This window comes from Scomber japonicus, chromosome 14, assembly GCF_027409825.1.
Source record: "Scomber japonicus isolate fScoJap1 chromosome 14, fScoJap1.pri, whole genome shotgun sequence".
Lineage (NCBI taxonomy): Eukaryota > Metazoa > Chordata > Actinopteri > Scombriformes > Scombridae > Scomber > Scomber japonicus.
This window is the reverse complement of record NC_070591.1, coordinates 13831609-13858956: the sequence shown is the minus strand read 5'-3', so window position 1 is coordinate 13858956 and position 27348 is coordinate 13831609. Positions and strand designations below refer to the sequence as shown.

At 38.8% G+C, this 27348-nt stretch overlaps 1 protein-coding gene across 1 annotated transcript in view; it reads left to right on the top strand.

Annotated features, from left to right (window-relative positions):
- The window catches only part of rgs7a (regulator of G protein signaling 7a), a 46279-nt gene that overhangs the window by 1997 nt on the left and 16934 nt on the right, over nucleotides 1-27348 (top strand). The window contains exons 2-3 of the mRNA XM_053332521.1: nucleotides 22386-22482; nucleotides 26263-26313. Of these exons, the coding sequence (XP_053188496.1) occupies nucleotides 22386-22482; nucleotides 26263-26313 (148 nt within the window). The remainder of the gene's footprint in view (nucleotides 1-22385; nucleotides 22483-26262; nucleotides 26314-27348) is intronic.

The following is a 27348-nucleotide window of genomic DNA, read 5'->3' as shown; positions in this document are numbered from 1 at the left end:
TGCAGAACGAAAGAACATGGTGAAGGCAGCAAGGATGAAATTATGTTTCTGGAGTGGGTTTAACTCAAACTGCAATGGGAAGAGCACTGTCTATAGACATGTGGATACCAAAAGGATGAACAGGTGTCTCAAATGCTTTTCAGATGGAGATGACTTGGCAGAGGTGTTGCAACCCACATTGACTGGGCCACACTAAGATGAGCTGAATTCTCAAGAGGAAAAGACGTTCTTATACACTATATTGCTGTTCATTCCGTTTGCATATCATAAAAACACTGTGAAAACACTATATAAAATGTTGATATCTAGCAGCTGTCCTCTTCCACTCAATAGTTGACACCATGCAAGTAGTGTATAGTAGTGGAAGGATTATGTAATATGAGCGGAGGGAGTTTTATGGTTAAGGACAGTGAATAGTGGTTTGATAGTCTTTCCACTGGGAGCATAACTACAGTATATCCTTTCACTCTCTTAATCTTTCTTTCTCTCTGGTCCGTCCACCCCTCCACTCCTGTCATTAACCTCTAATGAAAATGGATGGGTGAGCTGAGGTGTTGACCTGCTTGCTGTGGAGATGTGCTCAGAGATGTCTGTTTTCCTCAAGGACTTATGCACACAAGTACCTTGCTTGAGTGCATAAATAGATGTATCAAAAGTCATACGGTACATTCACATATGAAAAATGTAAATGCACAAGTACATGTGCAGCATTTAAACAGCTCAACGTGCAGTGGCACTTGGACAAGTAACACACAACCAGGATTTGCGATGAACAGATTTATTGAAATTTGCTGGTGACCCTGAAAATTTCATCACTCAGTATATGAATCCAAGCAAGATGCTAACAAGTAAAACAGTGACAGAAGTCCTCCAGTTCATCAAGAAATACCAATAAAATCTTCAATGCATAAGCACTGCATATCTAAAGGTCTAGATAATTACTTACCATATAAAAGCCTTTGTGATGTCTTGCTGCTCACATTATTAACTGTGTCAGGCTTATATCATCAAATGCAGCAGAGTGTATGTGTGTGTTTTCTTCATGCCTGCTCACATGTGTGTAGCATGAATAATGCTGTGATGCATGTATGAGCATGTGTGTATGCCGTATGTAGGGCGAATGTTGCTAAGAGAGAGTGCTGAATTTTTTATGCAAGCCTAAAACAGCTCAGTGAAGTTCATAGCCACTCAGGATGAGGAGGGAACATCTTCTCTCACCAGCCAGCGCTTTGTGTGTGTCTGTGATTGGGTGCGTGTGTCAGTGTGCACTGCTTGTGATTATGTTAAGGGTTTGACAGTGGAAATAGAACAGACATTTACAGATATTTAAATGGCTATATTTAACATATAATGTAGATAAAGTAAAATATGGATATTTTCCCTACATTCTCTCCATCCTCAGAAAGTCAAAATCTACTGTACACACCAGTCTTTTACAGCTTTAAATCAGTACAAAAATCTTAAGATGAGCACAAATACAGTCTCCCAAACAAAATTCTTTTCAGAACCTCACCTATGTTGATTTATCTATTCTTTGACACATTTTCTGTTAGACATGGCACAACATTTCGGTTTTCTGTTGTGTGGTAGAATACGTGATATATTTTTTTCTTTTGCTTTTCCAACTACATTTGTGCAAAAAAAAAAAATTAATTGCACAAATAAGTTGCTCAAATAAGTTGATTTTTAGTCATTTCTGGAAAAAAAAGTTTCTTAAGACTCCAGTGGTATGATTACATTTTTTACAGTATACTGTAACTGCTGGACTCTAATCTTCCTCTGTGGTGTAGTTTCAGACAGCTGAGGCACCAGCCCACTCTTACTTACAGCTGAGATGCTGACGAGCATCCAGTAATTGTTCTTCCACCAGCCAGTTTGGCTTCCGTACATTTATTGTTTTTTTTGTGCCCTGTTTTCCCCTACTGAACCCATGCAACACTGTATCACACGGTTATTGTTATGAGAGTACTGCTTTACATTCTGGTACTTATATAGATGTCAATACAGTGTAATTGGTCACTAGTGAAAGTTGGTGTATGCTGCAGATGACAATGATGCAAAAGGCATGTATTGTATGAGTCTGTGAGTCTTCTTATTGTTCATGCACTTTTCACCATTTTACAGTATGACTAAACAATGTCAGATAATCGCCTATAATTATTGTCACCTTTATATCAGGTATTTCCTTCACAAACATAGTAAAAAACAAACAAACAAGCAAACCTTTTAATATATGCTTGTAATCATTATCCACACTAGTCCTGCGATTGATTTCATGTCATATTCTCTCTTTAATTTTCAATTTCAGGGAAGTTGGTCCACCGCAAATCTCACAATGCTGATGTTGCACTATGGGATTTGAACCATTTCCCCTTAGTGTGACTCAGTAATGAAGTAATGAACAAACAGAAATAACAAAGAGGGCAAAGGTATTAGTGCATGCTATTGATTTGTCAATTGATTAAATGGTTGTGTACAAGAGATCATTTTGCAGGGACAAAACTTTCCCTCTCCTGTGCATCACTGCAACACAGCAGTAACACAGTGTTGTTAGATGATACACAATTGCAGCCATTATTAATACAGTGAGGTTGGTTTAGACTACTCCAAAGTCACAAAGAACATCTTCTTATTGGGAAACATTTTTATGTCTAGGCCTAATCTACATCTATTAAACTTCCCAATATCATTCAGCCCTGTTGTCAATACATTTCCCCAGCCATCCTCCATTGTTCATCAATCATGAATGGGGGGACTGAATTCATTTTCAGCTTTTTCTCCATTAAGAGTAGATTGAAGGGTTCTTGTACTGTACTTTTCCCTCAATCTGCAATCAGAAGATCAGTAAGAGGGGGGACAGATTGGGTAAGGTGGGATGATTTATAATTGCCAGATCTGAGAGAAATCTTTGTGTGTGAAGTAGGGCTCATCTTGCCAGCCAGGCGATTTCTGCTCCTGTATATGAAAACATGCATGTTCTTTTTTGCACACACTCTACAGAGTAAGTGTGGGTGTTTGGCAGCAACTGTTAGATGGAAAATTATGGCTTTGTATGTTTCAATCTAATCCTTTTTGCCTGTATTTGCTGACGTCAATACCTAAACAACAATTAGAGGGGCTGGCATCGGTGTCACATGCTACAGTCAATAGTAGCGTAGTTCTGGTATCCCATCATATTACTGGGGGCTACGATAATCCAACCAGCCATGGTGCATCTTCTCAGAATACAATGTATAACTGATACATTCCACAAATACCACAAGTGACTGGGGGCTTTTTTAATGAAAAAGAATTTGAGAATGCGCACGGCACTGTTTATGTGACTAGTTTTTTCTCCCCAGCTCTATTTTTGGTCTTCAAAGAGACAATATAATGTGGCATGAACAAACAAAAGGCAAGACATGCAGAGAGGCTATATACAGTACCATAGGCGGCACTATCAGAGTCACATTAAACACGACTCTTTCTCTTTCTTTCTCTCACTTGTGAATACTCATAAGTACTCAGTCTTTGATAGCTTGGCAAGTAGTCACATTTAGTGGCTGTTAAACTTGTTCCTCAAATATGCATTTAAAACGTGTAGCTTGTTTTAACTTGGAGCTATAAAAAGTCTCGGGCAGGGGGCCAGAGTGCAACCTTTTCTCCCAAGAAATATTTTCATACAGTATGCAACTATTTCACACTAGCAACATAGTTTTAGGGGGGAATCTAATGCTGCCTGGTGTCAGGCAACAAAAGGAAAAATCTCTAACTTGGGTGCCCTCCTTTGGTAGTATTGAAAATGACACTGTGGCACTCAGCAATGCAGCACTGCTAAGGTAAAAAAAGAAAAAAAAAACTTGTTATAGTCAAGTATTCACTGTCAAAGTTTTTTTTCTATAATATAATGTAACATTTAAATGAATAGTTTGATATTTTGGGAAACATGCTTTTTGCTTCTCTACAAGCCTCAGGTTACACACATATAACTATTTGTTCAGGATGAAGTTGAAGAGAGGAGATGGAGATAGAGGACAAAGACCAGAAACAAATAAACACATTATGCATGTTTTATAGACAAACACACAGTTGCAAGATACAGTACAATGTGTTAATAAATCAGCCTTAGAAGTGATGGGAGGTGGATCTTGATTCCTTTCAGACAAAGTCAGCTGAGACTAGCTGTTTCCCCCAGTTTCTAGCCTACCCTAAGTAAACTTAACCACCTTCATATTTACTATAGACTAGAAAGTGGTATTGATTGTCACTTTTAACACCCTGCAAGAAAGCAAATAAGCATGTTTCCCAAAATGTCAAATTACTCATTAAAGTATGGTTCATTTTAGGCAACAGCACCAAGGTTACTGACTGTCTGTGTTAAACATTGCAACAACAAAAAACATTTACTACTAGCCAAGATCCAAATCTGGGTCTGTAGGATCAAAGGAACGCACTTTATATGGTCATCCAAACAGGACTGGCAAACTACTTTCTGCATTGCCACTAAATGTTATGAGTTAACATAAATTGTTTTGGCATTTTAGTTGCATATGATCATTGAGGATAAAATTGCATTTTTTAGAAAAACCTCTTTGGTGTGTCAACTCAATATCTTGATGTGGTTCTTTTGTACTGCAGGGATAGTCACCAAAGTGATAAAATATTTAATACTAGAATACTGGAACTGGGTGATAGTTTGGGCTGCTCCATGAAGACAGAAAAGATACTTAGGCACGTCTTGCTCTAAGCTCTCCCCTCTGTATATGTCTGCCACAGCTGGAGCCCTTAGTCCTGTCTGTTAGGGTTATATAAGGGTCTAAGGAAGCCTGGGCATTAAGATAGAGGCTGACTCAGGCCTCGCCTCTGTCTGGTCATTTAATTCCAACTCAACATTTAGCAAAAGATTACAAGAGAGCCCCGGCCAGAGTTGTGAATGAATCTTTTTCTTAGTGTGATGGTCTTAATGAGGACGGAGAGGCTCCGTCAGGAATGAAACAAATAAATAAATAAATAAATTTTAAAAAGAGAAAATTAGAGGGTAACATTCTGTAGGAAACAGAAAGCGAGATAGTTTTATTTGGTATTTTTTCTTTATTTCTCTGTATTCATTATACACTGGGTATGTGTCTGTGCATCTGTCCCATACATCTATGTGTCCTTGTTCTCTCCTTGTTTATGTCTCCGTCCCTCCTCTCCTGACCCTCCATCTCCACATACGCCATCTGCATCTCAACTCTGTTCAGGCTCTTCTAATGCACTCCCCAGTTGTTTCTGGTGACAGCTCGTTCTTTCACATACTCCGTCTACTTTGTATAAATTCCCACTTGCCTGCTTGTCTCTATGTCCTGATGTGTTTGACATTGTGTTTCTGTTTATTGCAGAGACTTGGTATTCTGTCTTCTTGTCATTTTGCATTTGCATCTCCTACATATATCTTCACCTCCGGTTGCATTTAGCCCATAGTAAGTGACTCTTTGACATATACTTAAAGACAAGTCAACAGCATATCTGCTGTAGCATGAGTCTAATATCAGTTGTGAGACATTTTAGATATGTATACACTGTAAAAAAAAATGTCATTTTAACATGTTTTGGTGAATTTTTGCAATGCAGATATCATTTTGGTTTTGATGAATATTTTTTTAGATTAAGCATGCTGTCAAAGAAAAACAAAAATAATTGAGGGAATGCTGTTCCACTGTTGTATATTTCATAACCAGCTCAAATCATAGCCAAAGCTAGAAACAGATTTCAAGAGCCTTCAAAAGTAAACATAAATAAGAAATCTTGTTATCTTCTCTGCAGAATATTTTATGCATTACCTCCTTTCCCTGCAGTGTATTTTGGCAGCTTGAAGCACAAATGTAGTCTTTCTACAAAACATCCTATCACTTTTCACTGTCTCTCTTTGTCTCTCACTCTCTGTCTAGACTTGTGAAAACATTTCTCTCAGTCCCAAGACTTTTTCAACCCAGTTTCCCTCACGGTCTGTCTCTCGCTCTGGTGTTCACACTTTGCCCTCTCTATTTCTATCTCTTTTATTTCCCTCTCTCCTCTCACTCTCCCCTCCCACTCTCATGCCCTCTTTTGTTCAGTTTCAGGTCTTTGATGTTTCTCATATACTCGCAATATCACACACAAGTTTCTCTCTTTGTCTCTCTCGCTCACCCTGACACATGCGCACTTTCACCCTTTCTACATCCCTCCGCCCCCCTCATGCCCACTCCCCTCTAAACCCTCAGTGTGTGCCTCCTTACCAGTAAGGCATCCATCCACCTCTGTCTCTCTGTCCCCTCCTCTCTCATCCCTCGCCTCTCTTTGAAGTCATCACAGCCCTAGTCAGAGTCCATGCCACTCCAGTCAGCTTTTATCCTCACACAGAGAAAAATAGAGGAATGTATTTAGACCCTATTGGAGCACAGTCATCTCTCCTCCTGTGTGAAATGATTCACTGGTGACTCATGGCTTTATTGGGAACTCTCTCTAAACAAACAACCATTGGATGTGGCATTTTCCATCCAAATTGACTGGAACTGTAACTGAGAGTGCTGGCCTGATTGTCCCCCTGCAGCTCGGTGTCTCTCTCAACAATGAGGAGTTGTTCTCCCAGAAGCAATCATGTCTCAATGATTAGCCTGCAATGACTGAAAGCCATCACGCAAATCCATTATGAGCAAAATAATAAAAGTCAAACAGCAATTGTTCCAAAGGGTGCATTTTCATACAGACATACATTTGCCAAACAGAAGGAGACACACCTTTGTCTAAAACTGTGCACTTTTCAACTCATCACTGCGGCAGAGAAACACACGCACGCACACACGCACACACGCACACACACACAGCTTACAGGTTGTTGTGTGCTGAGCAGCTTCCACCTGCAGCCTACAGAGGCTCACAGCTTCACACCATTAGTTCAGCTTAGCAAGCACAGTCTATAAACCCTGGGCGCCATCTTGATTCAACTTACTGTTGGTTTTTTTCATCTTGTGCCCTTCACTGCTAAAAAGAAGCAAAATAATGTTTTCTAGTTTAGTATGCCATAAAGAAAATGTATGCAACCGAGATGTGAATTTCTTATGCGCAAGTGTCCTTATATGAAACAGTAATGCTTCAGCATAGCATACTATATATAATGATATAGTTAAACTCAGGCAAACTTTAAATTAAACCTTTGGAAAAAGGAGAGTTTTTTTTGCTATATTTAAATACAGGGAGATAAGGAACAATTTTTTTTGCATAAAATGTGGGGTTTAAATAACTTGGCTTGCTGGTTATGTAATATGAAAGGAAATGCCAAGCAGCCTGTATTATTTCCATATATTTTTATATTTGGAGATGTACTTGAAAGAATTATGTCAGCTGTAAAATATGAGGAGGTAAATTAAGATCTGGGAGGAGGAAAATTGTCCACATTAAATGAATGAAAAGTCTGTCAAGGCAACAATGTAAACAACAGGATTAATTAGAGCTGTTTTGAAAGAGTTGGCAATGCAAATGCATATAGTATTAATACACACTTTTCATAAAAATACATGTGGTGAGGAGTAGAGTTTATAACCAAATACCAACAAAAAAAGGATCTGTTTTATGTTTAGCGCTAATTAGCAAATAATACCATGAAAATGTGCCAAACTAAGATGGTGAACATGAAAAACATTAGACCTTTTTATCAACATGTTAGCATTCTAAATATGGGCATGCGTGCATGTCGTTGTTAGCATTGTCATGCCTAAAGTACATTTTTAAATTCCTTGCTTGAATTATATCCTTCTTTATAGGCAAAATGTGGCCAGTAAAACAAATACCAGTACTCCACTACTGTCATTAGAATACCTTATCTTGGTAACCATTATTTTATTCACTAGACTGTGACTCCTGGTTGCAGTATCTTATTTGCTAATTGAGAGATTGCATTCCTGCGGACAATGCCGTATACAGCGGTTGTGCTTTCTCCTGCCCTCCGTTTTGTTTCTGCTGTGGTGGCTGGTGGCTGTTCTGTTGGCATCCCCATGACAACCACACCAGCAGTCTGTCAAATGCTATTATCTCAAACACTTCAACAATGTGTCCAGCACACCCTTAGCTAGCGCAGTGACAGAACACGAGTGTGTTTGTCTTTGTGTGTGTTTCTGTATTACTGTGCAAGTGCACGTGTACGAGTGATCAAACGTTCACACCCATTTGAGAGGGCTGCTCATGTCGTGAAAGCCTGCAGTACTTTAGCTGGGTTTGTTTCACCAACACTTTTTATAATTATATACATAAAAGGGTGAAAAGTTCTAGATCCACTGCTTTTAACTGCTACAAATGCATTTACTGAAGTACAGTATAAGAACAATTTTGTCCTTTTCTTTAGTATTTTATATTTTGTGCAATGTACTGTGCTACTTCTACTTCTCTGCATTTCACAAGTAAATAATGTGGTTATTTGACAGCAGTAGTTAATACTTAGCAGATTTCAAAAATCATGTATAATATAAAATTGCATTGTGATAGATGAAATACCCAGTACCACAGTGGTTAAAATTAGCCCCATCTTGACTCAAATGCTGTAGAGATTAGTTACAATCTAAACAGAAAATTAACATCCTTTAAGAAGCCAATCTGAAAACAATAATGGGTTCATTGCGCATTAAAACTTAATTACATGTAGGTTTATACTGCGTTATTTAGACTGTTTTATTGCTGCTTGTACAAGGATCTGAATACTCCAGACCTCTGCTCACTGAGACATAATAAACTCTATGTCAGAGTCTCTATCTCCTCTCTGCTTGGCTTGTACATCAGTGACTGGACATTGTTAACTGTGTTTCTCATCTCCCAATAAAGCCTCACTGCAGATCTCCTGGACATGTATATTGGTAGAATTACTTCCTTTTGTGCTGCCTGTGCTCTTCAAAGGAAAAAAAATGTTATCTGAGATTCGACAGTGAAAAAAAAGACAAGGTCATATTTACAATGCATTAGGATATGGTGGGAAGGGTTTCTCTATTCCTCTGGACTGATTTGATTTGTTGATATTAGCTTCTCTTGCCTGTAATGTAGAGCCCTGCAGAGGGTTATGGGAGAGGTAGTATTGGAGCAAGTGAGGATGGATCGCATGATTTCGATCTCCAGATTCTAAGTTTTGCTAGTAAAGAATCTGTCCTGTATGAATGTATAGAGCTGAGGCAGTTTTATTTCCAAAAGGCGTCACTGCTAAATCCCAGTTGTAAACGCTGCACATATAACCCTTTTCCACCAAAGCAGTTCTAGTGCTGGTGCTGGTTCACAGTCGAGTGAACCAGTTCTGAACCAGTTGAGAACCAATTTGCTTTTCCACGGCTCGAGGTGATTAGGGAGCCACGTCATTACATCACCATATACGTATACGTTGCTGCTTTCCCATAAAGACTTGTACCAACTTTGAAGCAACAATAATACGAAGAAGAAGAAGAAGCAACAACAATGATGGCAGACTATGCGTTTGTACAGCTGTTGCTCCTGGCTCGCATCCGAACACGGCAGATACAACGTATTTGTACTGCTCAACAGGATTGAGATGGTTGTTAGCCTTTGTTGTAAGCTAACGTTATCAGGCAGAGCACAGCTAACTCACAACGTAAATGTGTATGAATTTCACCATCAGGCAAATGTTCAAGGCATAATTCACTCCTTATCTATTCACCACTATGCAGTCTTGTTTGTTGTGGTTGGTCTCAATAACCCCGCCCCCTGCCCCTCTGCCGTAAGTGGTTCATTCTTCTAGTCCAGCAAAGAACTGGTGCCACTCTGGAACCAGTTTTTCTGGCCGAGAGCCGGTTCTTTGTCAGTAGAAACAGGAAAACCGGTTCCAAATTAAGCACTGGCCCAGAACCGGCACTGCAACTGCGTTGGTGGAAAAGGGGTAATAGATGAGAAGTTGACAATCTTGTGATTTTTACAACTCACTTTCAAACTTAGCAGTAAAAAGCTTTTAATTGCATTTCTTTTGAAGGTCCCATAGCCTTCTACCTGACGCAACACAAATTTAATAGATTCTACCTGATGACAGTCTGAATCACTCCAAGAGTGACTGTTGTTGTGAAACGCTCAACAAAGCCTATCGTCCATCATCTTCATTGCTCCGTAGTTCAAGTGTCACTCACGTCAAACAGTGTGCCCTTATCGGTTTATTGTCTACCTTGACTGTTGTGTCCTCTGAAGTGTGTGTGTGTGCGTGTACTGTCAGACACCCAGTCCTTGTCTTGTCTCTGTTCTGCAGACAAGAGAAGGCAAAGGAATGTCAGCCTGCCAGTATCCAGCTGCTTCTTTCTTATTGGTATTCAGGGCACACAGAGCCGTCTTGAGTGTCTGTTGCACGTGCCAAGGAGGAATGTGGGAAATGAGGGATGAAGAGAGGAGGAGTGGAGGAGTGAGGCCCCCTCTCTCATGTTATCTGGACCTAAAAATAGACAGCATCCTCCTTTCTTTTCTATTCCCAGTGCATCTCTGTTACCACAGTCAGCCTCCCTCCCCGTTTCTCCCTCTCTGTTTTCCTCTCATCCTCTTCCTCTTCCTCTTTGTTTCTCTGTTTAAGTAAACATGTTCTCTGGTACCCAATGATAAGACTCCTTAAGGGTAATGTCAGACAGTTTGGACACTGTTAACAGGCATGCCTTGATGAAGGATTAACTTTACAGGTGATTTAATTTAACACTGCAGTATTCCCATGGTCTGATTCTTCCCTGTTAAACCACTAAAAATAAAACATGTTGTTTAAATGCTCCCAAGTCCAAATCCCCTTAGTGTCAGCAACTGCTGCTGATTGCTAATCATAAAAAGTGCTGAAATCACAGTTTGAAAAAAAAAAGTATTTTATTATTGTTTTATTGAATTATAAATTCCTATATCTCGTTTGTGCATGGCTGGTCACTAGACAATCTTTTTTAGAAGTGTGTATATATTGCTATCAGTAATATTTAAGTTAACAGCTGCATTAGATTATATTTTTAAGCAAAAAATAGCAATTAAATAAACTTTTGTGTACAATTAATACACTTTTACACAATACATCTGAAAGTAATGTAGCTTTTTCTTCCTTTACTAATTTGTGATAGCATGCTGCTGAGTGATAAATCATGGTAGGTGGGCAGGAGGGATACTGGCTTTCAGTGGATTATGTTCTAGCACATGGCCAACCTTGGCTTAGTCATCACACCCACTGCCTGCCCACCAAGAAGATGAGAGTGTGTATGTGCGTGTGTCTGTGCGTGAGTGAGTGAAAGAGAGAGAGGCCTTGCCCTAGGAACACTATCCCACCGCCAGCCAGGAGCACCAGCTCATAGTAGATTTAGAAATAGACAGAAAACAGTGTCTAGAAAACAGAGTCAACTAAAGGTAGAGACAGAAAAGTGAAGATGTTCTCGCCCTTGGAGTGCCATCACAATATGAACCAGAAACTGATATGTAATAGAGATGAGATTAAGGCAAACAGTAACAATAGCAGTGAAAACAGAAGTAATACAGGACAAATGAGTGCGCGAGCGTGGGATGCTGTGCCCTAGGTCACTAGCACCCAGAATCGTATTTGTTATTTATCAGCAAAAACAAGTACAAGCAGTTTTATAGTGCACCTTTTCTCACATATAATCAGTATCACCACCAGTAACTGTAGTTTCTGCTGCCTACTACTAAAATCACTGCTATCATTACTACTATTACTAGGTAATAGATATATAGTATATTAAGAAGGATTCCTACAGAATAAAGGTCATAACATTTACAAAAAAATCATTAATTTAATTTAAAGCTAATGTTTAGGTCACTGGATAGTGGATAGAAGTCATTATGGTGATGATTAGCAAAGCATTTATTTGGAGCTCTGTTTTGGTCCATCTGAGGAATGTGAGTCCAATATTTAATCTCTTTTTAATATTAGGGTATTTGCTCTCCACCAACTCCTGGGGGAAATATCTGTCCATTTAGCTGCTAACCACAGAGCATTTCTGAAAGGTCTTAAGTTTAGCTAACAGCTTTGTTACATCCTGTAAGGCGGTCCGTACACACACCCAAGACTCAAATACAACACTGATTAAAAACAAAAATCTAATTAAAGATTATATTTTAATATGAAAAAACGAATCACATAAAGCTTTAATCTGCAAAGGACTATACTATGATCCTTTTTGAGTTGTATGATACTCTAAAATGTGCTGTGGTTGCATAAAGCATGAAATGACATAAACCTACTGGTTGGCAAATTTGGAACAAGAACTGCATTAACCGCAGCAATGTCAAATGAGGATAAATGCCAGTGTTTTTTTTCCCAGTGAGCAGGCATAGCTGGCTGACTACCTCTCATCCATGATTCAATGTTCGTCTCTTTCTCTCTAGTCGCGGATTGTCCTTTTGGGAGGGAGATGTTGAGGAGTCAGGGGAAATATTGAACATCTTTCTGCAGCCATACACCAGGGATGGTGATTCTCTAGGGATGTGAGGAGGCAGAAGGCCATGTGTTGTAAAAAGCTGTAGAAGTTGAAATCACTGTGAAGATACAAGTACAGTATCTGTTGGCAACCATCTGGAAAGTATTCTAAATGAACTAGTGATAACGCCATCTGTCCATCAAACCAGATGACAATACTGCAACTGCTGCTTCTGCTGATGTGTGCAGGAATGCTTTACCAATATGTTTTGATTATTACATCTCCAGCAAGGAAATGATGGAGAAGATGATGCACTTCCAGCCAAGTAGTATAAAGGTATGAAGATTTTCAGTACTTCAAGTCATGGTATATTACGGGCAACTGGACTTGCTTTAGTGAACTAGTCATTTAATAACAACTGAATGGATAAAATAGATATTTTATTGTTAACTAAAAATACCTAGATTACTTCAGTTTCCTGGAGCAATAGCAACATTGAGGAGTCAAATACAAGATTTTTATCCTGCCAATATCATGCAGACTTTTGCTTTTCTCATTGCGGTCTGGCAAGGCCATGGACAGAATAGCTTGAGGGAGACATTAGGAAAGCTGTACAAAGACGACCAACAATGTCTTGTTTTCGCTCAAATATCAACGTAAACCTTTCCTTCACATGATTAGAAAAAGGCACCACTTACTGGTCTCTGATTTTCAACCTTCGATTAGACTTCTGAACCTGGATTAATGCTTCTCCTGGCTGTACGTAGACAAACATGCATATTGGTAGTTTTATAGTGGTTTCTTTTATACTTGTTTATACAGTACATTTACACTTGTTTTCATCGCCATTTTGGATCCACCTCGTGAATTGAATCAATCGACTTCCTTGACATGCAGGTATATACAATGCAGTGTTTAGATTTGCCTCCAGTGAGAGTCTCTGTGACCTACTGTTACCCATAACACAAGGATGGGTTCAGTTTGCAGAGACGTTTAAATGTGTATCTTAGGAGAAGCATTACCCCCAGTTTGAGGCTGCATTACGAATGCCGGAGATGAGTTATGTTAATTCCTGTCTGCTTATCTTTCAGCCACATCATAATTATCTTTGGTCAACGTCAGCTATAAAGTATTTGATATTGATTTACTGTACATTAGGTATACACTTTTCAGCTATCACATATGCTAATAGATTCTTCTCCATCCAGTCAGGGTACATCTGTGCAGTTCAGGTCAGGTTTTTTGTTCGTTATTATGGTATTGTTATTTCAATTAATTATTCGCATTATTATAAATTCCGACAACCTTTGGCTTACAAACAGGGCTTAGAATAAAAAAAGATGCTATATTTAAGCACACAGCAAACAACACAACAACCTGTCACTCAGGTACCCTTAAGTCAATAACACCACATGGAGAATCAAAGGTCTACTTGTTTGCCTGCAAACATCAGTCTCACTTTCATCCATTAGCAAATCAGACCAAATCAGATCAAGCCATTAAAAGGCTTTCAGTCACACCTCGAGGAGCATTTCAAAGCTGAGGAAGCATCATGCTTGACAACATCCATTTGTAATCATCTAAATAAACCAAAGTCTTAAGTAAGCAAGCCATCTGTTTCTTGCTGTCCATCAGACTAATGCTGATGCTACTGTGAGCAAGAATGTTTTACAGTGGCATTAGGTTGTTCTTATCACGGTCCACCATTATAGAAATAATGGACAAAGCAAAGCAGCACACCACCAACTGGTAAATTATGAAACACATTAATGATATTAGGTGTGAGGAGAGAGAGGAGGCAAAGAGGAGGAATAATTCTCATCTAAAAAATTCATGGATCTTTGCAGTTTGCTCGAAGGATAACCAAGGATGGAAGGATGAACTGCAAATGACATAGGAGCATTTGATTTCTTTATACTGGACTTTCCAGCATGTGCATATAACATATAATGAAGAATGAAGATGGCAGAGGGAGCAAATGTGCAGAGTGTGAGAACATCCTGATGTGTGAAACAGTGAAGTGACAATCCAAGAAACAGATGCTTCATTTGACTGATGGCTCAATGGAGCTTGATTGTGTACACAGAGACAAAACTGTTTTGATGAGTACAACGGAAAGCAAGGTTTATCCAGCACCAAACTGCAGATGTTGTTAAATGACTAATCATTAGTTGCCCAAAAGCATATAGAATTAAACTTATATAAGCAGTATTTCACCTGGGCATCTGTTCCTCATGTTCTATAATCCTGGCCGGCTGTGAAACAGACTGGTGCCTGCTTTCCATCTGAGACCTCCAGTCAGCGTACATATGAGAATTGAAGGGCTGCATGAATAGAGAAAAATCTGAAAGACACAATGAAAATGCAAAACAAGCAAGCATAAGCATCGGGGAAGAAACACAAGACTTGGAGCGACTAACAGAGGAGAGCAATTCATTTGAAATTCTAGGATGATTTATAAATATGGATAGTTTCTAGATTGAAGGTTAAGAGAAGGTTTTTTTCTTTATTTGGCTCCTTTTTTTCTCATTATATAACAAGCCTATCATGCATTGTAATTCTGAATTCCTGATGTTTAACATACTCAGTTCACTCTGGGCTGCGGGTGATACGTGGGCAACAGTTTCTCATAGAATAATCTTCTATAATCGATGCAGACACAGCAAAACAAACTATCTTTTCTTCACTCATAACTGTCCCCAACAGCAGGTTAACAACTAAAGTTACCCTGAGGCAAGGGGGCATACATGGATGACTTCCTGTAAATTTAAAAAATCGAAAATAATATTTTGTAACTCATGATGAAATAACAAGTGAAGAAATAATGATAAAATGTAACTCAGCAACAATATGTGATGGGAACAAATTAAAAATGAAAAGGAAAAAACATCCTGTTCTATTTTTCATAATCTCTGCAGACAGTGTCTATCTTTTTCACTCGCTATCTCCATCCTTTTCACCCTCTGTCTACCCCATGCTGCCACCATAGCCACCTTCTTTCTTTCTCGCTTATGAATGAGCAATGGCAAGCTGCCAAAGATGTCCTTGTGATAGTGGTCGCAGTTGCTGTGGTAACTCTGAAACATATGGTAACCTCCGTGAGCCTTAAGATTCATGGCATCTATTCAACAACCTTGTCAGCATGAGCTCAATAACTTTCCCTCACCTATCTGCAGGGTAATTTTATTTTGAATGCCTGAGTGGTGCAGTGGTGCACAGGTGCAGTATCTGACTAACTTTGTATATAACCAGCAATGCAGTATTTCTACCTGAATGTTCACTCGCCTGTTAGTTGAGCTAATAACTTAATCATTTCATCTGACATTTCCCAGTCAGGTCAGATTGTTGTTGTTGTTGTTGTTAAGGTGCTGTGACATGCAGTATTTTGCACGCACATTCGACAAAGTGTGTCTCTGACATGAAAATGAGTATGCTGATGGTTGTAGTTGGGTGTTGCCATGGTGTGGGTGTAGGATTTCAAGTGCAAAAGGTAAAATCAGTCATATCCGGATTTTGAGCAGAGAAATATCTCTGGCATTCTCTGTAATACTTTTGCATTGATTTGCATCTATTATGCAGGCTGCATTGAAGATTTGCAACATTTCCAAAATATAGCCCTAAAAACACTCCTTTAATCTCTGCATTTTCTCACTCAGTAAAGACTTAATCTTATGTGTTTGCAGTATTAACATAATCCATAGCAAATACATGCATTGTGATATTTAGGCTCTGGGTATTGATCATTAGATCTATTTTGGCCTGGATATCAAGTATCAGCCTATAGATTAGCTTGTGCAGCCTTTCAGTGAACCCTATTCATATTTATGTAAAGGTATGGAGCTTCATTAAAATGTTCTACTTGAGCAATATCACTGATTGATTCATCTGTCACCCATCTGACAGTGAGATATGGGTATTTTAATCAGTCATTTTATCCACAGTGTGTAGCATTATATTTGCATTACATTTTCTCTTAATGTTAATAATATAGATTAGATGTGAGGGTTTCCACTTCTCCAAAGGCTTCACTTTGTGAACTTTTTAAATTTGTGTACTGTGCTATATGTGATTGATTTGTGGTGAATGTAATAGCTCTACAGTATCATGCTTGTGGAAAGTGCTCTTGCCTAACAAAGGCCATTACTGTGTGAACACATTTGGTCAGCATTTCTCCTCTGTGTTTGCTAGAAAATGAGCAATTGACCTCTACATTCCTGAGTCGAGGAAGGATCACTCACTTCTTTGTGTCACAACATTGCATTGTTACAATTTCATTTAGCAGACACTTTTATCCAAGGAGATGCACATCTGAGAATGAATACAACACAAGCAAGAATCTGATCAAAAGATTGAATGAGTTAGTACCATAAAGCTAAGTTCAAGTCCAATCAGTGAGATGCATAGATGTATAGAGTACAAAGCTGATTTTTTTTTTCTTTTCGTCAATCAGATATAGAGGTGTTTATGAAGAAGCTGAGCTTTTCTTAAATATGGAGAGGGACTTTGTGATGGACAGAGGAGTTTGGTAGCTTTGAATGTTTCTTTATGGGTATAAGAACGTCTGTCAGTCACAAATAAATACAAGTCTGTCTTCAGAGATTTATAACTTATATAAGAAGTGATCTAATCTAGTTAAGGCTGTTTGAAAAAGATGTTTGACTTCATCAAGTGCTAATATTTCTACCGCTCACCTCAATTTAGGTCAGCACTTGAGAGGAGCTGAATAATTTCAATATGTCTTCACTGGGTATAGGTACAGCACATAAGGCTTGACGGGTAGGGAACCTGTCTATCAAAGAGAACACCAGGTGAAAATGATGTAGTTCATAATGTGTAACCATTAAAAAAGTGCATGTCTTTGAGACATTATTAACTGTATGCTTTGTCTGTACTGTGCAACTACCCTTATCCCCAAAGGGTGGCATGGAGAACATTGTGTTTTTGGATTTGCTCCATATGCAAATGCACCAGTCTGTCTAGGAGAGATGTGTGATTCATTTGTGGTCACAAAGGATTTCAGTGTGCTTTAGTACAGCTGTAGAGTAGACTTTTTGAGTGCCTTTGTTGTCTTAGTATTGATCCAATTAAAACGCTGAACCAAAAATCAAGGTGAGAGCCTGCAATGTTAAATTTTAAGGAGTTATTGACCGAATCTGATATGAACATTGTTGTTGGGTTGTTTTTTTTTGTAAACCTCTGCTGGTTTTTGAGAGGAGACAAAATGTGAAATATTATCTCTCGACCTCCACCACAGGTTCTGCCTCAATTATGGAGCAGAGGACTGCAGTTCAGAGGGAAATAAGCCCAACGAACTGCAAAGACTGTTTTATCTACTAGAGCTGTCATGCTATATAGACACAGGTTCTATCCAGACTGCACTCGCACTGCCTTAGGCAGCCAGACTTGTGTTTGGTTGCTCACCTATTTTGATGCTACACATTTGAAAATATAATAATCCCCACCTTCTGGGTTTATAAGCTTTCATAATATGCATGCGTATGTGTGTGGTGGGAGCAAATATTTGTGTGATGAAGAGTTTGGAGGAGTATCTATTCTGCTCATGTCGACACACTGTTGTCCTTAGATAACACTGTCAAGGTAAAATCATTCTCCCAATACATCTGATGCAGTAAATTTCACCCATCACAGCGCAGGCAACAACACCAAGGGAGAGGGGGAGGAAGAGGCAAGAGGGGAAGGAGAAGAAGGAGAATAGGAGAGCTTTTAATTTCCTCAGCAGCACAGTCAGTGAGGTTTCTACATCTGCACAGATGGAAAGACAGAAATTGGAAAGAACTCTAGATGAGTTTCCAGTTGAATAACAGGACAAGCTACACGTACATTTAATAGAGTTTATTAAGAAAGACCAGGATGAAGATTTCTTTTAGAAATATAATTGAGGATAGTGTCACCTTTACAATATAGTATCTGGACAACTGCATGCTTCTGAGTATCTTGATGGTTACCAAAAATGATGATGACAATAAACTCTCATCTTTTTTAAGGGATTTACAGCTTAAATACCTTTAAAACATCTATTTACCTGCTTCAATTAGACAATAAATGTGCAATGCAGGTGTTTTATTTGAATCAATTGAACCTTATCTAGCTAAACATTCTCAAAAAAGTGCTGCTTTCAGGGGCATAGATCAAGGTCACTTCTAAATACTCTTATCTTAGGAAACACAATACAATTGCTGACATTCTCTCCTAAAAACCTCCTACCTCCCTGATGTGCTGAAGATCGAACCTTTCTAATAACCAATCCTTTTATTGGCCCTCTTTTCTTAGCAACAGCCTGTCAAATAAGTAGACGTATGGTGCACTTAACAACAGCTAAAAGAAATCTAAGAGGGCAGCATTGATTTTGAAATGTTTTTTTTTTTTGGTCCAAATGGTGCTTCAGAACATTGTGATTGCACCCCGAGTGTCCTCAGTGATAGTCTTTGAAGTGCTCAGAGCCGTGTGCTGAGGCTCAGTATGTGCTTATATCCGGAGCTTTTGTTAGTCAATTCATATGTACTGAGTCCTGTGCCATCATTATTCAATGATTCACACTGTGCAGCCAAAACACTCACTCTTATCTGTTAAGAGGCTGCAGAGACGCAGTCAGTGGGTGGATGGGTGGGGGACAGAGAGAGAGAGAGAGAGAGACAGAGAGAGAGAAAGAGAAAGAGAGAGAGAGAGAGAGAGATAGTGTCTCCCTCTCTTTCTCTCTCTGATGGGAAACTACTTTCCGCTCTCCCTCACAACATGAAGCCAGAGAGCATCCCGACTTCAAGAGCTTTAGATCCTGAATATTCACGCTGGTGGCATTTTACCATGTGTAGGCGGTGAGGGTTTGCAGAGATAGGAGAGAGTGTGTGAAGTATTGATCATTGTTGCTGTTGTCCTTGTTTGCTCTGAGCTAACTCACAGAAGACACTGAGACATGGATACTGAGAGATGGTTGGTGCTGGTATTCAACATGGATGAGACAAACACTATTAAAAACAGCAAATGAAATAATGCTGTGCTACACATGAGTCAGTTTTAGGTGCAACAGCTCTGCAAGCCTTTATTGTATAAGAATATATTAATACAGGAATGGTATTTGGTTTGATCTTTAAAACACTTTAGCTTTACCTGGTATATGTTGAAAGCCACCAAAATCTCACCCTTCGATATTTCATTTGTTCCGAAGTTTTGTAAGTCTCTTTGAAATGCATGCTTTTCTCTGCTAACCTGCTTTCAACCTCCTATTAATGTAGTCAGTGGCTTCCTACATTTCCCAATGTTACTATTAACAAAGTGGTGAAAGACTATGATTGCAGCAGTATCCCTCAATAAAAATGAAATCATTGGTGTGACATTAGTATTATATTACTAGTAGGAGCTTCTCTGGGACAATCCAGACATCATCTATGTGAGGGAATAAGAAAATGGAGGCAGAAACTACAGTACATGAGTATTGTCAGAAGCAGTTATGATAGGTTCCCCCCCTAATATTTTGTGTGAAATGTAATATATTGTCAGAACTGTAATTACTGTATATAGAGCTATTAAATTTCCCACCTGGTTCACATGGGTGAACTACCAAGAGACCTTCTGGCCTGCCTCACACAGAGTACATGGAGAAAAGAGCTCAGTAGGACAGACAGAAAAAATATGAAAATAGTTATTTTTTATATAAATTCAGGTATTTGATATATTTCTTTCCTGCCTCTCTCAGTCTTGCTAGCTCTCAATTCTCCCCTAGCAGCACTTTAGTACAGTATTTGCCTGCGCTCCATCATTGTCAATTAGGCTCCAATCACGAAGCGGGATGATTTTTAGCTCCAGGGTATTTGACTAGCTACAAGCTTTCATTATAGATTTATGCTACAGTACTAGCACATGAACTGCCAAATCCAAGTAGTCACAGATTTACATATCAAACCCAGCTGTTTCATGATAAGTGTTCCTTTCTCACCAATATGGCCACAAATATTCATTTCTGCGCACACAAAACCTCCATTTGTTCGAAATGAAATAGCCTGCATTCAAATTGTCTTGCCATTTCCCAGATGAGCTCCACTGATAAGGTGTGTGTGTGTGTCATACGAAGATGGAGAGGAAACAGAATTGAGGGTTACGATCCATGAAGTCAGACGTGTCAGAGCAACACTTGAGTGCAGCATCCAGATGCCACACACACATATTAGGTTACAAGAGATCATATGTTCGGTACAATTAGATAAACAGATAACACTTTCAATTAAAACCATCATTTTAAACACCAACACACTACATAAAAAACAACATTGCTGCTGTTGCTTACACAATACAGATCCTAAATTAATGATCATTGTAATATTTGATAGTAGACAACAAGCTTCAGTTTCTAGTTTTTTGACATGGCTTTCAAATTTTAATCTGTCTTGATCTGTGCTCAGCTTTGACTGAGAAGGCTGAGTTGCCATTAGGGAATCATGGGCTCATATTTGGTTCTGCTCTTATCTTCCCAAAAGTGTTATCTTGTAAGGGCTCTTTCTTCTGTGACCACCCCCCTTCGTGGTGTTGTCCGGGTATCTAGCTTGGGTTCCCTGTTGTTTTCAATTTATATGTTGCTCCTGGGGCACACAATTTGGAAAAAAATAACATCAATTTCATGCCAATGATAGTCAGTGAAATGCTCTACTTAAACCCAGTGAAAATGGTGACTCATAGCCTGTGTAAGTGCTGGATGTCAGTCAGAAAACCCACTTTTGCTTCTCTTCACTGTGAGAATTTATTTGATTATTTTATTGAAGGAAACATTTGATTGATTCCAAGATTTAAAGAGTCAAGCCCCCAGTTCGGGGGATGGCGCACAGACTGTGTGCAACCAACAGCTGGCAAAGTCAGAACTTAATAAATAAATAAATCACAACCTGATACTGTACCTAATGCCCTTGATTGCCTTTTTTCAGACTACTCTTTCAGTAATAATGCTATCAACAACCAGTTGTGTTATTTCTCTTTAAAAAACAAAAACAAATACCTTGGCAGTGTCACTACAACTGAAAAATCAAAAGGAAACTGACCATCTTCAAGTACCTGGAGCAGAAATGACTCTACAGGTGGAGTTTTTAAAAAAAGATTTTGTTGGCATAGACACCTTTATTTAGCAGTAGACTGACAGGAAACATGGGAGAGAGAGAGAGGGGTGTGACATGCAGCAAAGGACCTCCGACCAGGATTCGAACCAGGTCGGCTGTGTATATGGCATGTGCTCTAAGCACTCAACCACCTGCGTGCCCTGGAGGTGTGTTTTTTAATGAATTCCTGTTGTGTACATATTTTCCATGTGTATATTTTTACACTGTGGGAGGAGTTTGTGGCATCTGATCTGGCTGACGTATCGGGGCCATGTTCTACTCTCTGCTTTGCTCCCTTCTGAGTGTTCTTGGAAACGTGGCTGCCTTGTGTTGCCCTGCCAGGCCCTTGAGACAACTCCCAGAACATTTCTTTCGCAGTGACGTGTGCGAATGTTTGTCTCCATGTGTTTTCCACTCTGCATCTATTCGCCTGTGCATGTCATCCCTCAGTGTACTTCTAATTTGTGACTAAATCAATTCTGAACACGAAGACATTTAAATGCTTTTGAGTGAAATTATGCAATTTTCTATTTGATGTTTCAGGACACATATATACTGTGATGGTTAATCACAAGAAATGTCATTGCTTGACTTCCAAAATTCAATAGCACTTGCAGAATCCAAAAAGTGCCCTTTACTGACAGTTTTTGTGCCAAATGATACAAATCAGAAAGATTTGTTAGAAGTGAGGCAAAACCTGACAATGTTGATTGTTAGTTACTAACTTCCTGTCCCTCTGTGCCCTGAAGACATGGCTGAACCACACAGAAACCTGTTTGTATCTGTTTACCTCTCTCTGGCTTGTTCACACACAACCTCCACTTACTGAGAAAGTTCATGAAAGCTGCTCACACTCTCTCTCTCATGCTTTCTCTCCCTCCTTCCCCCTCTTCTCTCCCACTGTCACTCTGTTGTCCAGATGGAGGAAGTAATAGCACGCATGCAGGATGAGAAAAATGGCATCCCAATCCGAACAGTGAAAAGTTTTCTTACCAAGATCCCCAGTGTATTTTCAGGTAAGGCTCTTATCTGTCTGCTCTGTTGTGTTCCTCTCTCCTCTTCCCTCCCTTCTTTTCCTCTCCACTTGGCTCCCACCCACTAAGTACCCTACTAGTACTTTGTTCTTGCCAAACAAAACACGGAAAGTATTTAGAGAGTTGTCCGTTTTGCATTTCACACCAGCAGTGTCAGAAAGTCAAGAGGATCATATTGAATTTTTGAGCTGTGCAAGCGAACAGATAAGAATGTACATTGAAGTGATGCTCCATGAGAGATGAGCTCAGCTATACACTACATGCAACACTAAGAGGATTGACACCATCATCTCTCTATCTTTAGTTTAGATGCAGATGAAAAATAAACAGTGCACTGTAATACAATTAATTCAACGTATCCAGTAGTCCCATAAAACAAAATGGTACCATATAGTTGTACTTTACACTCAAATTAAGAGCATATCTCAACTACAAAAAGTTGGACATAAACAATGCCCATCTAGTCTACAGCTACAGCTAAATAAATGATTACAATCCCAATAAAATATGTTTTATAAAAGCATACTTTTATGACTGCATTACAAGTATTAGTAGTTTGGCCCTATGTACTACAACTACTGCTGGTAAATGAATATTCCAAACCCTTAATATAACACTTAGTCTTTTCTATAAGTGCCTGCAAATTGTGCACAAGCCTCCTTTTTGTACAGTTTTGCCTCAAGGCATCAACAATGCCAGAGCCACCACTGGTCTTTACTGCTAAAAAAAAAGGCCCAGGCTTGGCTTGTCACAACTAGTGACATGTCCAGGTCCTCTTGACATGGATGGCTAAGATGGGGCACAGACTAAAATAGAAAAAAGTTGACGTGACCACCCACATGTGAAACTACATGGATAAATTTAAACTGTGGCTTTGGTGATGTTAGTGAAACAACAGCAAATGCTTTGGCCATACATAGAGCAGCTGTCCACAGAACCCAAGCCTTGGACTGTCATGTTTTCTCCTGTTGTTCATGATGCCAAGGCTAGGTTTGTTTTTGTTTAATAACAACAACAATCTGTATTAATTAATGATTATATTAGGAAATGACCTTGATTTTTACACATAGCCAAACAAAATAAACATCACTTTTTCCTCATGTTTGCCAGATATTGCACAATCAGTATAACGTGTAAAGAATCTACACTGGCTACAGTATGTTTACTGGAACGTGACATAATTACAACAGATGGCTTAATGTGTTACTCTGTTTTGCACCTACCCTATATACAGTACATTACATATGCCTACAATATCCACTATACGTACATATATATAGTTCATCCACATATCTTAAAAACAACATCATAATCACTACAATATTTTTTAACAAAATGTGTGCAGATTCTTTCAAGGTTGTGTTACTGTGGCCAAAGTGCCAATGTGGAGTGATTTAATGCTCAGGCTTCAAGTTACACTTCAATAAAACTCCTTTGGCAGCTTCTAAAGGCTGATTTATGGTAGGTCAAGTGTTGCTCAACAGAAATTAAAAAAGTTGTGCAATGTTTGTGCTTTGGCGAGCTTGCTAAACTAATTAACTGAGGATGTTACAAGTTCTTCTCAATCTTAAGTTGCAGAGCAAAATATCAATAACGAAGTTCATTGAAAACTACAATCTCTCTGGCAATGTTAGTAACACTACCCAGTCACAGTTTGCAACAAAATATGTCGGTGTTGTGACAACAAAATTCTCCAGTGAACGACATGAAAGGAAAATGTTGAGCGACACTTTTTTCAAAAAGTTGACATCATGAATTTGATTAAAATTATAATTATGTAGACAAACTGTATATTCTTGCACTTGTCAGCCACATATTTTTAAGATTGTATGTAACAGAATAAAATATTTAAGTACTATTAAGCACATGTTGTGAAGAGTTGTATGTGCATGAGTGTACGTATGAGTGTGTTTCCTTTGTGCATGTTGTCACAGTGTGTTTTTGTGGTATTGTGTTAGGTAGCCTTGTGTGTTCTTTGCCTAAAGTGAGCAACAGAATCACAGCTGAGAAACAACTCTTCTGCTCGTTTGTTTTCTACTCATTCAAGTGTCACACAGATTTTCAAGACATTTTGCTAGTACAATTTACAGTTTATTCTAAAAATTTCCCACAATCCTTCATAGTTTTATGAGGGAATTTTACTGTGGAGTTTTCTTATAAACAAACAAAAGTTGGATGTTTACATGTGTTACTCACCAAAACACAATGTGTGTATCCTTGAGGCCTAACAAACACACTGAATGCATTTTCTTTCTCATAAAACATTTTCAAAGACGATTTTTGAAGTAAATATTGTTTACATCAAACTTACTAGCGTGTCTTCTTCTTTCCTGCCGTTGCTGGCATTGCTTTACAGCCACCTGTAGAGCAGTGGAAGAGTGTGAAACCATTGGCAGGGATATGTATTACGTAATCGTGTGCACACACACACATGCATGTGCATCCTGGTGCATGTGCACGATACAAAGAAAACAGGACCCACTCATAACAACACTATTTCTAAGCAACAACTAAAGGTCTAAAACTCTTTAAGTTTAGTTTTTTGGTGTATCCTTATACTATTTGCTGCTGCAATTATCTAATTTTTGCCATCTTCAGGTTCATTACTACACACACACACAAATATGTAACTCCCAATCTATGGGCATGATATTAATCAATTCAGGGAACAGCCTTGTTAGAGGATTACCTTACACATCTCATTTAAGCTCTCTCTTAGAAAGTGGGTCAACTCTGATAGTGTGAAAATGGGGTTGTACTAATGATGTTAATCCATGGAAAATCTCATCTAGTTACAGGGGCGTCGAGAATCATGGAGGTGCAGTGAAAGAGAAATGAAGAGACAAAACACAGACAGACAGATATAGCATGATGGACAGAGACACAGCCACAGTAACTGATGACTCACTGGATGAATTCTCTCATATCTCCATTTCACACCTTTTTTCTGCCTTCTGTGGCTCTAGTCTCCTCAACACACCTTCACCTGTCAGCACGACAGACAGTAATAATAGCCTGGAAAATATATATTTAGCCAAAGTGCCAAAGTCACATGTTGTGGAAGGGTGTGAAAATGCCCAGGGGCAGATCTGTTATGTTTTCCTTAGATGTGAAAATGAATCAGTCGCATTCTCAAATGGAGATGATAAATTGCAAAATGGTATTCATCACATAAAAAGTCTGATGTCTATTCTAGAAAATGGAAAAAGGGATGTATAAGTCATTCTATACCTTTACTCAAAACAGGTTGTATTATCTGTTTAAAAAAAGATAACTCCTCTCCTCTCCCCACAGTTAAAGGTATTCAGTCCATATTCTGACCTTTTTACATCTTAGTTTTAGTTCCTGACAGTTGAAAATGTTCAATGTGATGTAGTGACTTATAAAATGAAACAATTGCAGCTGCAATGTCTATGCTGTGACTGAGTCAGACAAATTGTGTTGTTATTGTATACAATGGATGCTTCATTATGCCATTGTGCCTCTATGGTCATTTATATTAATGGACTATAGCCAAGGAGAGCTGGCTTGAAGAGGGTGTCAGAAAAGAATATTTGGTAATGGATGGCCTATTACCCACCCACATGGTGCAAAGCGAGAGGAATTGGTATGCACTGTGATGATGAGGGAAGGTGGGTAGGGTTAAGAGTGTCATTGTTTTCCCTTTCATTTGCATCTATATGCAAAAAGGTGTTTCAGCACACTGTGAATATATTAGCTATATTTCAGTGATTCATATTAATGAGATTTCTCTTGTTTCAGGTTCTGACATTGTACAGTGGATGATCAAGAATCTGGACATCGAAGATCAAGGTAATAGAGCACTGGCGGTGAACTGACTATTAATATTGATCTAGGACATAGAGGTCGAAACTACAAATAAATCCTGATTCAAATATTTTTGTTCAGCTCAGTTCAAAGATTCAGAGTACTGTAGCTGACTGATGTTTATTCACACGCTGATTCTGACAATGATGCTCTCAGTCATCAGTGAGGGCAGCTCCACTATTAAAAGCTACTGATGCGTTCAATGATAATGGCAATGCAGTTTGAAGATTCAGTGTTAGAGATTAATTTTGTACATCATTGCTACAGTTGTTTATGCTGTGAAGTTACAAGTTTGCTGGAGGTTCTTAGGGCAAGATGAGGGGAGAAGTGCTGATCAAAAATTGTATAACTTTCATTAGTCTGTCACAAGAAACACCTACGTGCCTCTGTTAGATTGCTGTATGTAAAAGACACCAGTTCCGCTTTTTCTTTGATCTGTCTTTCTGTGTCCTTGAGCTACAGCAGAAACTGCAATTCTCGTTATTATTCCTTTTGTCTTTCTTATTATTCCCATTTTATTCTGGTCTGATGAAGTAGAACTACACTGTCTTGAGGGAGTTACCAGATCATTAGTTGATCCCTTCATTGCTCATTAAATGACTCAAGAGTATGCAGGTTGAACTGTGATAAATATGGAAAGTTAAAACTGGTTGCTTGCTTGCATTAAAGATTGCCACTCTCCTCCTTCAGTGATAAAAGTAGTATAATATAGCTAACCATGTGAAAAGTCTTTTTCTCTGAATTATAAGTGCATGTGTGTTATTTGTGTACTGTAGGTGTGTGTTCACTGGACAATACTAGTGTAATTGTGCGCCTACATGTGTGAGTGTGCATTCCGGTGTCTGTCTGCTCTAGTGTACGCCTCAGTATTGTACAAGCAGGTCTAAAATAGTGATATAATCAATTGGGGGCTCATCAACTCACAACTCTTTTGTGTGTTGTTTCATTTATATGCAATTTTTATGTAAGTCCTTTCCTGTTTATTTATCAAGCATGTTTGCTTCATAAAGGTTTTTAAAC